Below are 14648 nucleotides of genomic sequence, written 5' to 3'. Positions count from 1 at the left end.
CTCTGACTGTCTCTCACTCTCGGCGGCGCCAGCACAGCCACAGGAGCCCGGCGCTCTGCTCCGCGCGGGCCCTGTCGCCCCGCAGGCATAGGCTCAGTCCGCGCGCGCGGGGAGCGCAGCCTGGCGCCCCGCTGCAGCGCTCATGATCAGCGACTTCCTGAAGCCCTGACTCCCCAGGTGAGCAGCCCGGCTCCCGAGACGAACTTTGAGGGTGTGGAGTAGGGACGGGGTGAAGGATGGCCAGGGGATGAGTCCTTAAAGCCGGAGAAATGGGGGCACGCTTGGCTCCACATCCTCCCGGCACACAGACACCCAGCCTCCCTCCCCAAAACCCCTTTCCCGGGGATCTCTGTGGCCTTCAGGGCGCGCTGAACTCCGCGACCTCAGAAACTTCGCTTTCAGCACCGCGGACAGCGACTCCGCCGCCCAGTTTAGGAGAAAGCCTAACCCCCGCCGCCAGAGCCCAGGCGCGACTCGGCCAAGGCTGATACCCCTAGCTCGGGGCAAACTGATGCGTGTGCAATTACAGGCACACTTACGGGACTGATCTTTGTGCAAGCGAGTGCATGCTGTCCGTGCACATATCTGTGCAAAAACTCAGATCTATTTGTGGGGGCATTTGTGTGCATTTCACTCACTCGCTCGCTCGGTCACTCAACAGGTATTTACTAATTTCAGGCTCTCGATACTGCTTCCTCCCTCTGCTCTGGGGTCCTGCGGTGGGATGAGCAATAGAAGTCGGGCACCTGAGCCCGGGAAGTTCCCGGGAGGCTCGAAACACACACCTGACGCTTGTTCTCCCTTTTCCAAGCAGGGTGCAGCGACAGGCCGCAATGAACGCGAGCGCCTCCTCGCTCAACGAGTCCCAGGTGGTGGCAGTGACCGCCGAGGGAGCGGCGGCGGCGGCCACAGCAGCAGGGGCGCGGGACAGCGGTGAATGGGGGCCCCCTGCAGCGGCGGCGCTGGGGGGCGGCGGCGCGGCTAACGTGTCCCTGGAGCTGTCTTCTCAGCTGCCGGCCGGGCCGCCGGGGCTGCTGCTGTCGGCGGTGAATCCTTGGGACGTGCTCCTGTGCGTGTCGGGGACGGTGATCGCAGGCGAAAATGCTCTGGTAGTGGCTCTAATCGCGTCCACCCCCGCGCTGCGCACGCCTATGTTTGTGCTGGTGGGCAGCCTGGCCACGGCCGACCTGCTGGCGGGCTGCGGTCTCATCCTTCACTTCGTGTTCCAGTACGTGGTGCCCTCAGAGACGGTGAGCCTGCTCACGGTGGGCTTCCTCGTGGCTTCCTTCGCTGCCTCGGTCAGCAGCCTGCTGGCCATCACGGTGGACCGCTACCTGTCTCTCTACAACGCGCTCACCTACTACTCGCGCCGGACCCTGTTGGGCGTGCACCTCCTGCTCGCGGCCACCTGGACGGTGTCCCTAGGCCTCGGGCTGCTGCCGGTGCTCGGCTGGAACTGCCTCGCAGAGCGAGCCACCTGCAGCGTGGTGCGCCCGCTAACGCGCAGCCACGTGGCGCTGCTCTCCGCTGCTTTCTTTGCGGTCTTCGGCATCATGCTGCACCTGTACGTGCGCATCTGCCAGGTGGTCTGGCGCCACGCGCACCAGATCGCGCTGCAGCAGCACTGCCTGGCGCCGCCCCACCTGGCAGCCACCAGAAAGGGTGTGGGCACGCTGGCCGTGGTACTGGGCACTTTTGGCGCCAGTTGGCTGCCCTTCGCCATCTATTGCGTGGTAGGCAGCCGGGAGGACCCGGCAGTCTATACCTACGCCACCCTGCTGCCCGCCACCTACAACTCCATGATCAATCCCATCATCTATGCCTTCCGCAACCAGGAGATTCAGCGTGCCCTGTGGCTCCTGTTCTGTGGCTGTTTCCAGTCCAAAGTGCCCTTCCGTTCTAGGTCCCCCAGTGAGGTCTGAAGGCTCCCTCCCTCCGTCCTCCTGCCAACACCACACCCACAACAAGCCACCCTTCAGTGAGCTTCTCGGTGCCTGCTGCTGAACTCTGAGATCCCAGTGGTGTGATTCTGACTTTGGAAAGAAAGGAAGAGAGAATAAACATAACTACATCAAACTCGCAAAAGACAAAGAGGCTCTTTGGCACTTTACATATACAGTGTATACATGTGTACATATATATACAAATATTTGTATCTTCTGAAGGGGTTCAGGATGTGGGCTTTCCTGTTCTGTGAAAAAAACTAACAAAAGATGTGGTTGTGTACTCGAATTGTACATCACATTTGTCAAGTGAAGACATTATGATACTGCTTAATCATAGCACTTTATTTTTAGCTGCTGAACTGCCAAAACAGTGTTGCCATTTTTCAGGGGCAGGGGAAGAAGAGTAAAAGGTGTATTTTTGTTGTATGTGATAGTATATTTTGCTGCACATGCATCAGTAAATTATAACATATTTTGTACACAAATAAACACAAAATAAAAATGTAATTTGGGGGCCTGTGACTACCGGATTACTATTTAAAAGCTGGAATATTGGTACATTTACTTAAAAAGTTTATTATGTATCATCTCCCTCCTACGAAATCTTAATGTCAAAAACCACATGCATCTGCACATTGTTCACAAATTGTCATGGAAATACCTAATACAGATTTGAGGTGGTGGGGGGACTGACAGGGAGTAAGAGAGTCACATAACAGTATTCATAGGACACTAAAGGGTTATTGGTATTATTAACCTACAAATTAATCTACTCCTTGGTTTCTGGGTTCTGAAGACAAGCTCCAGAGGGTACCTGAAACCTTTCCTTCCTCTTACCACACGTGCACTTGTGAGTTCTGAAACAACTTTTAGTTATAGCTTTCTCAGTCTGGAAAGAATTTTAAATGTTTGAAATTCATATTGACTGAGTGTATTTTTGCTGGCCCATTCTTGTAGAAAAATGCAAAGAAATCAATTCTTCCAAGACAGGATTCCAAGATACATTGTGTTCATGAGATAAGTGAAGGTATGCCCAGCAACCCCTTTTGAGGTGCTTGTAGCTTCAAAACACAGGGCATTAAGACTTCTAAGAACCAAGCATTCCCAGTTCACCAGTGGATATGAGTCATAGTTAAATGGCTCCCCTCCTCCCCCCTCTTATAGGATGATGTAAGGATAAATAAGGTAACACATGTGGACATGCTCTGAGTATCTGTGAAGAAATACGCACATGAGCACAAGTTGTTATTGGTCTTAGACCTTGGGAAAATACCACAGGCAAATTTTTTTCTTCCTACAGTCCACAAGTATTTGTTGAGTGCCTACTGTTTGCTAGACACAATTCCAGAGCTGGAATATAGAAGTGAACAAAATAGACAAAAAGTTTTCTGTGCTCTTAGTGCTAAATTCTAGTGAAGGAGCTCACTTACAGCAAGAAACACACACCCATAGAATGAGAGATTTCTTTTATATAAAGAGTTGGCTTGTGCAAGTTTGGAGGTTAAGAAGTCCCAAGATCTGTAGTCAGAAAGCTGGAGACCCAAGAAAGCTGATGGTATTGTTCCAGTATGTCTCCAAAGGCCTGAGAACCAGGAGAGCCCATGGGCTCAAGACCCAAGAAGAACTGGTGTTTCATCTTGAGATCAAATGCAAGAGAATGGCCAAAATTAACAAGACAGCAAACAACAAGTGTTGGAAAGGATGTGGAGAAAGGGGAACCCTCTTACACTGTTGGTGGGAATGCAAATTGGTGCAGCCATTTTGGAGAACAGTGTGGAGATTCCTTAAGAAATTAAAAATAGAGCTTCCCTATGACCCTGCAATTGCACTACTGGGTATTTACCCCAAAGATACAGATGTAGTGAAAAGAAGGGCCATATGCACCTCAATGTTCATAGCAGCAATGACCACAATAGCCAAACTGTGGAAAGAGCCGAGATGCCCTTCAACAGACAAATGGATAAAGAAGAGAACCAATTATCATATGCTTTCGCTTATTTGTGGAGCATAAGGAATAACATGGAGGGCATGGGGAGATGGAGAGGAGAAGGGAGTTGGGGGAAATTGAGGAGGAGACAAACCATGAGAGGCTGTGGACTCTGAGAAACAAACTGAGGGTTTTGGTGGGGGGAGGGGGTTGGGTGAGCCTGGTGGTGGATATTAAGGAGGGCACGTATTGCATGGAGCACTGGGTGTGGTGCATAAACAATGAATCTTGGAACACTGAAAAAATAAAGTTTAAAAAAAAATGCAGGAAAAGACCAATGTTCCAGCTCAAGACATTCAGGCAACAGAAATTCCCTCTTTCTTAGCCCTTTTATTCTTTCCTGGCCTTCAGTTGATTGGATGAGGCCTATCTACACTAGGGAAGGCAAACTCTTCATTCATTCTACCTCCAAGTGTTAATCCCATCCAGAAACAATTCAGGAATAAGTCTTGACCAAATGTCTGTGCATCCTGTGGTTTAGCCAAGTTGACACATAAAATGAACCATTACACCAAAAGAGCACAATTATCCAAAATAAAGAAGGAAACGTGTTTAAGGATGAAGCAGCCAACTGTGTCAAGTGTTGCTGAGGAGATAAGTAAAATGAGGATTAAAGACAATGACTATAGATTTTTTAATGTCGATATCATTGGTGAACTTGACAAGAGAAACTGGAGGAGTGTGAAGGGGAAAAATAGCTTGATTATAGAAGATACAAGAGAACGTGCAAGAGCAACCTGGTCTCCAACATCGTGCAACAGAGGTCTGACCTTTTTAACGCTGTGAAATATATTAAGTTTCATAGACAAATGGTTTTATAGTGTCTGTAAATTTAGAGCCAGGAGGATCAGCCTTATTGCTCATTCATCAAATTAACATTTTCTAAAGAACTAACCTTCATCGAGTTTTCAGCATCATCAGACACTTTCAGGCCCTATTAGTATCCAGAATGCGTTCAAGCATACTGAAATAACAAGAGCTTGGGCTGTAAACATTTCCAAACATGTGGTGGAGAAAAACAATATAATTCCAGAGATGGAACAAAGAAGTCAATATTACTATACATTTTATAGTTACAGAGAAAAATTCCTTGCAATCAGTGAATGAAGAAAGTTCAACACTAGGATAATAAGACAGGGACCATGGATCTCACTTCAATCCATTTGGTATTCATATTCAACTTCAGTGCTAGTCCTAATCAAAATGTTTGAGAGAGCCAAGAACAAGAAGATACTAAACAATCAGGTTGTTAATATCCTGGCTTACGCAGTTGGCCAAGCTGTGTAACGTCAGTAGGCTTCAGATTAACCAACTTGATTATGTGGGGATACAAAAGTGTGAATAGGTCTTGAAATACTTCTATGGAGGAAGGTCACATATTCATCTGACTTATCAAATAAAAACAATCCCCTATTTCAAGACCCTATGCTAGTTGCAGGAAGCATACTCTTTAAGAGAGGCAAGATTCACTTGAACATGGGATTGCCTACCCACTTTGCTATGTAATAGGCATCCAAAGTTTCCTGCATTTAAAATTGGGCCTCTGATCTTTATCCAAGAACCTTCTCTTTTTCCCTTCCTTACCATCTAGGTTAATGACAATGTCATCTTTCCAGGTGTTCAGGCCAGACACCTTGGAATCACACTTCCCCTCTCTTTCTCTCATAGCTCCTGTTCAATGTATCAGTGAAGCCTGTTGTCTTTACTTTCAAAATATATTGAGTCCAGCCTTTCTTAGCATCTCCACCACTATCATCATCTCTCACCCGAAATGCTGTAGAAGCCTTTCTCTGATCTCCCGGCTTCCGTCCTCGTGCCCTACATTCTACTGTCTACCCAGTGGCTCACCTCCACGAACAGTTGCTCCCTTGACTACCCTTCAGACCCAGGCATGAGACCACCAACAGTCTGTTTCAAGAGGACAAACTTGGGGAAAGTAATATTTAGGCCTGGAAATAGGCCTTGAGTAAGAATTTCTTGAGGAAAGAACTCTGGGCTGGATACTCGATACCTGGCCTAAACATGGGGACATAGACTTTTTACCCCAAGAGAAGGAACACAACCGGAAGAGCCCTAGAGCAGGGCCTCTAAGGCGCGAAGGGCCCTGCATGGCCCAGGATGTTAGTTTTCTATTGCTGCTGTAACAGATGAACACAAACGTGGTAGCTTTAAAACAATACACATTTCCAGGTGCCTGGGTGGCTCAGTTAGTTAAGCATCTGCCTTGAGCTCAGGTCATGATCTCAGGGTCCTGGGATGGAGCCCCCATCAGACTCCCTGCTTGGTGGGAAATCTGCTTCTCCCTCTGCCCACAAGCCCCCACTCTTGCCCTCTCTCAAATGAATGAAGTCTTAAAAAAAAAATACATGTATTTTTTCTTTCATAGTTATAGAGATCAGAAGTCTGAAATAAATTTCACTGGGGGGAGGGGGAGAATCTTTGTTGATGTTTCCATCTTTTAGAGTAGCATTCCTTAGCCAGTGGCCCCTTTCTCCATCTTCAGTATATTAATTTTCCTAAATGATCACGTTGCCATTTTCTGTAGTCAAATCTCCCCCTTATAAGGAAATTTAGGATTACATTTAGGACCTGCCCAAGTAATCCAGGATAACCTCCCCATCTCAAAACCCTTAAGTTAATCCTATCTGCAAAGTCTCTTTTGCCATCTAAGATAACAATCCATTACTCTGAGAGCAGTACTGATGAAAAAGTACATAATAAAAGTAAATCAGAGTAGTAAGGATCCCATACAAAGGCTAGAGGAATCCTACGGAAGACTTCACTAGGGTGGCAATACTGAACTAAGTCCAGGAGAACAAAAAAAAATTTACAAGGCAAAGGACATTGAAGGGCGGCATTTCAGACCAAGAGGACAATATGAAGCACAAAAGTGTGGCCCATTTAGAGAAATGTATGCCATTCTGTATGGCTGGATTGTATATGATCGAGACCTTAGAGAGGAAGTAGCAGCAACTAAATCTGGAGAGAAAGGCAGGAGCCCAGTCACAAAAAGAAGTATTGGAAATGGATTGTAGGTGGGACTGACTGAAAGCCAAGAGACCGCTTTAGAGGCAGGTCCAATCCCGGGAGCAATCCCGGTCAAGGTGATGTGAGCCTCCGCTAAGAAGGGCAGAAAGGGTGAGGAAAAGGAGATGAACTCAAGAGATCTCAAAGTAGAGTGTGTCCAACTCAGTGAATGATTGTGGGGATTGAAAAACAGGATAGGAGCCAAGAATATTCAGCTGGGTGGATTCTCTGAGATGGGGACATAGGGAGAGAGGCAGATTTGAGCAACAGGGTGGTAAATCAAGTTTCTACATATTATATTTCAGGATCCATGGGATAGTCACTCAGAGGAAGCTAGTGACTTTGAAGCTCACAAAGATGGCTGGGATGGAGACATCATTTTGGTAATTATCAATCTTAAATTAAGGTAGAAGTGAAGCCATGGGAAGGAATGGGGAGAGGTCAAGGTCACAGTCTGGGCCAAATAATATATGGAGTACAATGCAGGAAAGCAAAAGAAAACAGGAGACCAATGAGGAGCATCCAGGGGCGACCCCTGGAAAGCCAAAAGGAAAAATGTTTTAAGAAGGTAGTGACCAAATTGCATAAAGTCTGACCAGACGTTAAGTAAGAGAGGATTTAGAAAATGTTAGATTTAGGAACATGTTGGTCATGGGAACCTCGGGGAGAGCAACTTCAGTGGAGAGCAGGATGAAAGTTAGGTTTCAGTGACCTGGAAAATGGAATTTTCCCCCACTTTTTCCCCCAATAAATTTAACTTTAAATGAAAGAAGAGAGATAGGGTAGTATCTAGAGGACAATAAGGGGTCACAAGATCGTCTTTGTTTTGTTTCTTAAAGAGAAGCAAAAAAATGAATATATTATTAGACTAAGGGGCAAATACCATATAATGAGAAAAGCAGAGAGAAGAAGATGGCTGTCGGGGTGAGGCTTCAGTGGAAAAGAATGAGGGTCCAGGCAGGGCATCACAGGGAGAGAGGGACTTAGCCAGGAGGAGGTGGAGACATAGCTCCCCTGCTCTGACAGGAGGCAAGGTGGGAATGATTGGTACTGATAGAGCTAAGTTTATAAGTGGTGGGAGGAAGTGCACTGAGTTCCTATCTGACAACCTCAATTTATCTGAAGGAGGAGTGCCAGTTAAGACACTATTGCAAGAAGTATCAAGAACCTGAGTTAACAACATTGGGAACAAAGCTGTGACCTTGAGATAGCATAATTATTTAATCAAAATTAAAGGTCAGTCCATACCATATTGATGGTAGGAATGTAAAATGGTACACTTTGGGAAATAGTTTCATAGTTTCTTAAAAAGCTAAACCTACGCCTACCGTACAATCCAGCCATTCCACTCTGAAGTATGTACCCAAGAGAAATAAAGCATATGTCCAGATTAAGACTTGCACATTAATGTTCCCAGCAGTTTTATCTGGAATAACCAAAAACTGGTAAGAGCTCAAATGTCTTTCACAAGATAAGCAAATAAACTAACCGTGGTACAGTTATACAATGGCACAACCAGAAGTTAAAAGGAAAATACTATTATTGCATACAACAGTATGGCAGGATCCAAACAAGATGTGTTGAGTAAAAGAAGAAAGATCCAAAAAAAGTACATAAGGTGAGCCTGGTGGTGGGTATTGTGGAGGGCACATGTTGCATGGAACACTGGGTGTGGTACATAAACAATGAATTCTGGTACACTGAAAAGAAATTTTAAAAATTAAAAATTTTTTTAAAAAAAGTACATAGTAAATTCCAGTTATATTAAATTCTTGAAAATAGTGACAGAAAGTAGGTCTGGTTGGGAGCTGGGGGCATAGGGATGAGAAAGAGAGAGAACCAAGGATCACAATGGGTCACAAGGATGATTTCTTGAGGGTACACATATGTCAAAGCTCATCAAATTGTGTACTTTAAATACATACAGTTCACTATATGTCAATTATAGCCTCAATGTAGTTGTAATAAATAAAGTTCAGAGAAAGAATCACAGTAAAATAGCAGCTGATTAAGAATAATACTATATGAAAATAAAGTGCAAAAATTTCAATATGACATGGTGTATTAATCAGAATAGACTAAGCTATGCTGCAGCTTAATTTATGATTAATTATTTATTAATTTATTATTAATTAATTAATTAATAATTTATTATTTAGCCCAAATCATAGCAACCTAACACAAAAAGGAATTCTCACTTGTACACTGTTAACTACACTACCTGGGTGACTTCCCAAGGCAACTATTCCCCATCCAGTGAGATAGCGATTCGTCTTCCGGCTCTATTCCTGCAACATGAAGTCTTCTCTACATTCACTAGGGCAAGGGAAGGGAACGCTGGAAAGTATCATGCCAGCAATGAAATGCTGTAGTCCATAAATTACACTTCTACTCACAACCCATTGGGAAGAACTAGTCATAGAGGGCCACCTAACTCGAGGGTGTGTGGAAATGTAATTCCGTTGAGTGCTCAGAAAGAAAGGTGAATCAGAAATGGACAGATTCAAGAATATTTCATCATTCATGGCTTCAAGAACTAATCCATGGTCCCATTCCAAACTGACCATCAAGTTGTAGACAGAGAAGAGATTCTCAAGATTCAAGCCCAGATTTTCAAGTATCATTTTATATGAGATGGAGTTTTGTGGTCCTTTAATAAAACTTATATATGAGGGCTGTTGAGTTCAGTTAGCAGAACACAGTATGAAAACAGTCAAGACTTGAGGTTGAGCAGAAAGGAAGCATTGTGCCAGAGAGGAGCCTGATGTTCTAACTCAATCAGACTTTGCCCCCGCTCACACAGGAGGAGAGAATTATGAAGGTTTAGCACAAACCCTTCTCTGAAAACAAACAATCCTAAGCCCATGCTGTTGGATTTTTGTGGATATGCAAATTGAGGTTAAGAGTGCATTTAATGACTGCGGTCAGAGGATCCAGAAATACCTGAATTCCACCCACAACATTATTAAACACCTTAGGGAAATAGTGAGGGATGATATCAAGTCAAAATTAATAGTTGTTGGAGGAACGGAGGGAGAAAGTTTGCTGGGACTGTGAGCTGTGGCTTTGGCGTGTCATCTAAAGGCAGAACATGCTTGGAGGCTGGCTTGTGTCCTTTTTCCTGAAGCCAGGCAGGCCCAAAGAGGCTCCGTCAAAAGATTGACTTGCTTTGCCCAATTTAAGCCCTCAATATTCAACTCCCATGTGTCAGATCTTGGTATTAATGGTTGCAATGCAAAACAAACCAACATCAAATTTGCAGACCCGAAGAGAAGAGAATCAGAAGAGAGAGAAACACAGAAATGGCCAGTGTCCACTTAGCCTGGATCTGGTTGCCTGCGAGGATAGACAAAAGGAACTGGCCAAGCCTCCAGACAAGGAATACCACTGTCTCTATAGCTCCCGCCAGAAGGAAGAGAGCATGCATCCGGCCACTTACTAGACAGACCAATCGGATTAGCACTCCTGCCATTTAAGGGTGGGAGTGAGAAAGACAATGGGAAGGGGAGAACTGTATCTTACAGCGTCGTGTCTCCTGACTTTCTAACCAGCTGTGAGACCTTAAGCAAATGCTCACCTGTACAGTGGGAAATCATAATAATAACTACCTGCTAGGGTTGTTGTAAGGATTAAATGAGTTAATATATAAAGGTCAAAGAGTACCTGGTAGGTAGTAGCATCATAAATACCGTTACTGTGACTGTTGGTGGTGGTGTTATCAAGCAGTCTTAATGTAGGCTGAATTTCTCATAGTCTAGATTTTACAGCCCGAAGTCCATTTTGTTTCTCAAGTTGCCCTCTTTCCTATTTTTCGGTTATCTGTTTTCAGTGATCTATATATCTCAAAAATTGTCATTTCAATATCTTTAGCTGCTGCTCTGAAAATAATACAAATACAACATATGATATTCATATAACATTTTTGACACATAATTAAGATTTATCTCCAAAACAGCAATCCAAATTGATATTATGCCCATTTTTTCCAGTGGACTGAAATTAAGATCTGAATATGAATATTTGTCATAAAATATTGATGTTTAGGGGCCCCTGGGTGGTACAGTCAGTTAAGCATCCGACTCTTGGTTTCAACTCAGGTTGTGATCTCAGGGTCATGGGATCGAGTCCTGCTCTCAGTGCGGAGTCTGCTTGGGATTCTCTCTCCTCTCCTTGTCCCTCACACTTGTGCTGTTTCTCTCTTTCTCTCTCTCCCTCTCTTTCCCTCTCTCTATCTCTATCTCATATGTCAAAACTCATCAAATAAATAAATAAATCTTTAAAAATACATACATACATACATAAAATATTGATCTTTAATTTTCAAATAGAACCTTGATACTTAGGAATATTTGAAGAGAATAACATTAATGCTGATTATGTCATCTCAGCTTCCCTCAAACCAGATTCCTTGTACAGAAAAACAAACAAAAAACGAACTAGTAAATATACATAGAGTCTTTCTGTCTCTCTTTTTCTCTATCTCTCTCTAACACACACACAGAGACACACACACGCACTATGTAATGTACTTGGGAGTCCCTGTGATTCCTAGGGCCCACACACTAGAAGGATACATTACACACCCAGTAGTAGTTTGGGTTCAAGGACGCTCTGCAGAGCTGGATTATTTTCTAGAGAAGTGCAGCCATAAGAAAGAAATTTGTCGGGATCCTCTCCAGAGGCATACATGACCAGCAGAGTGAACACTCCCAGGCAGAGCGGTGGCCAAATGAACACACTTGAATATAGCCCCGCGAGTGGCAGGAGTGGGGAGAAGGACCTATCATCACTGAGAGGACCCTCTGAGTATAGTTACTTAGTCCAGGAATGTCGTGTTAGGGGAAAGGGTCTATGTTTGACAAGCCACTTGGGTGTGCAGGTGACAGCTGTGTTGTGGAAACCTCCCAGTGTGTTGGGTTAAGTCGTAGTGCAACCAAATCCAAGAACGAGTGCAATGTCTGATAGTGGGGTGACACTGTAATATTCAAATCAGCCTTATATTAAAAGAACCATTGCTGCAGATGTTATGATGACTATTATTAATGGGAACACACAGCAAATAAGCAGGATAAGCAGGAGGCAGCATTCTTTCTTTTGCTGGAAGTGTGTGAAATCTGTTTTGCGCATATTTTACACAAAGGTGCCTACGGAAACCATGGCAGAAGGTCAAGACAGCTAAACGATCATTTGTTCCATAACATTTTGATAAATTACATTTGCACTGCCCTGAATGCACATCCACTTTATTACTGAAATGGTGACAGCTGATAACATTATCTTTTGTTGCTGAGACATTTAATCAGTGATTGGTGTCACTGGACAGGCTGGTACCAAACCGGTAGAACTTTCTATATCATGCAATGTGCATGTGAAAACCAGCCTGCTCGAGCTCCCCAGATTCCATGTAACTCCAGGAGGCTGTGGCTCCCTCCCTTCTTCTCCACGTAAGAGCTGCCTTCTCTGTCCAGCATCTGTTGGTGGTTTGAGTGGCAGAATCAGAGAGGATCAGGGCTGGAAGGGACCTCAGAAGACATCTGGTACAGTTGCCTAGGGTTTCAGAGAGTGTTATCGGGCCTCAGAGAAAGCAGGTCACTTCCCCAAGATTGCACAGCTAGTAAATGGGGAAGACACATCCGGAACTCAGTTTATCCAAGGCTCCCGGTGTGTCTCCCCTGTTGCATGAGGTGTTTGGTGATCCGTCCACTGTATAGACTCAGGTGTGCTCCCACCTGTTTGTACAGCCGCTCTTGGCCCCTCCCTGTGTGCTCAGAGATGTCCCTTCCTTACTCTTAGAAAATCAGCGGGCCCAGGACTCCCCACCAGCCCTAGTGCCTGTACTGAGCTCTGAGCATTGTAGGGCTGGTGACCCAGGCCTGATCTTTAGCAAGGGGCTGCTGATAGAACTGTTCGCAAAGCCTGACGTGCTCTTTTCCAGTCTATAAACCTAAGGTCCCACTGCTTCAGAGTCCTGGTTCTCTGGTGTAATGGGGGAAGGGAGTTTTCACCCCAGACTCTTCTTCTCATTCTCTCCAGACTCAAAGTTTGGCTGCTTTTCATTGTTCCATCAGAGCCCACAAGACAGAATGAAACCACCCAGGAAGGAGAGTTTAGTGGCAGCTTCCAGCTCCATTGTTGGGGATGACAATCTTTGGCTAAACATCCGATGAGTTGGTAGACAAGCTGAGTCACCAGCCCTACACCAGAGCCAAACTCTCTTGTGCCCTGGAATTCAATCCAAAACTTGTTCTGGGTTTTTTTGTTTGGTGCTCCAACAACTAAATCATGCGGTTGACCATCTTAAGGACTTTAGCCAAAGCTTTTAGTCTAATGAGCTGGGTTTTTTACCTCCTCCAATTAACTTTAATAAAGATTAATGAGTTAAAAGTTAAATTTTAGGGGCACTTGGGTGGATCAGTTGGTTAAGGGTCTGCCTTTGTCTCAGGTCATAATCTTGGGGTCCTGGGATCGAGTCCCATGCTTTCTGCTCAGCCGGGAGTTAGCTTCTCCCTCTCCCACTCCCTCTGTGTGCTTGCTCTCTCTCAAATAAATAACATCTTTTTTAAAAAGTTAAACTTTAATTCTATTAAAAAATTAAAAGAAAATTCAAGTGAGTCCCTATCTATGTCCAGAGAAGGGAGGACTTTCTGAGTTTAAAAGCAATGAGCAAAATACAAGGTAAGTAAGACATTAAAGCATGTGTGCTAAAAGAAACCCTGCCGTAAGCAAAATTAAAAGAAAAAGAACATAGTAGAGAAAATATTTCTAAAATATATATGGCAAAAGGGTTACTCTCTTACATCTGAAGAAATTTTACAAACCAAGACAGTATTAATGAACCCAACGGGAAAATTGACAAAAACATGAAAGGCATTTCACAAAGAAAGGTAAACAATTGTTCAATTATATTACCGAAAGAATGTGAATTACAATGAGATGCCAGCTTTCATCTAGCAAGTCAGGTAATTTTAAATGAAATTATCAAATACAAAACAAAACAGGGGCACCAGAGTGGTGCAGTTTGTTAAGTATCTGACTCTTGTTTTCAGCTCAGGTGGTGCCCTCAAGGTCATGAGATCGGCCCCACATAAGGCCCCACCCTCGGTGCAGAGTCTGCTTGAGATTCTTTCCCTCTCTCTCTGCACCTCCCACCATGAGTACACTCTCTCTCAAATAGATAAATATATATATATATATATATATATATAATCACACTGTCTTGCTTGGTTTCAAATATACATAGTGGGGCACCTGGGTGGCTCAGTTGGTTAAGCATCTGCCTTCAGCTCAGCTCATGATCCTGGAGTTCAGGGATGGAGTCCTGGGATTGAGCCCACATTGGGCTCCCTGATCAGCAGGGAGTCTCCTTCTCCCTCTGCCCTTCCCCCTGTTTGTGTTAGCGCTCTCTCTCTCTCTCTCTCTCCCTCTCTCTTTCAAAAATAAATAAATAAATAAAAATTAAAATATATGTAGAACTAACATGTAAGACAGCAATAACCTTTTGTTGCATAAGAGCGGAAACTTATGAATAAGAAAAAATGCATGGTGAAGAAAACTGTCTCTGCATTGTTTGGGAAATGGAAACAGTGCCGTATGAGTTCCATTTAGCTGCCATAACAAATTACTACAAATTGGGTAGCTTACAGCAACAGAAACGTATTCTCTCAAAGTTCTGGAGGCTGAACGTCAAA

At 44.3% G+C, this 14648-nt stretch overlaps 1 protein-coding gene across 1 annotated transcript; it reads left to right on the top strand.

The window, feature by feature from the left end:
- Positions 1-833: 833 nt before the first annotated feature.
- On the top strand, positions 834-1922 carry GPR6 (G protein-coupled receptor 6; the record flags this gene model as incomplete). The annotated part of the gene is made up of 1 exon (XM_080805122.1): positions 834-1922. The coding sequence occupies one exon, from the start codon at positions 834-836 to the stop codon at positions 1920-1922; it is 1089 nt and encodes a 362-aa protein (XP_080661248.1).
- Between the last annotated feature and the right edge of the window lie 12726 nt (positions 1923-14648).

This window comes from Martes martes (genome assembly GCF_963455335.1).
Source record: "Martes martes genome assembly, chromosome: 6".
Taxonomy (NCBI): Eukaryota; Metazoa; Chordata; class Mammalia; order Carnivora; family Mustelidae; genus Martes; species Martes martes.
The sequence above is the reverse complement of the archived record's forward strand: the minus strand, read 5'-3'. Positions and strand labels throughout refer to the sequence as shown.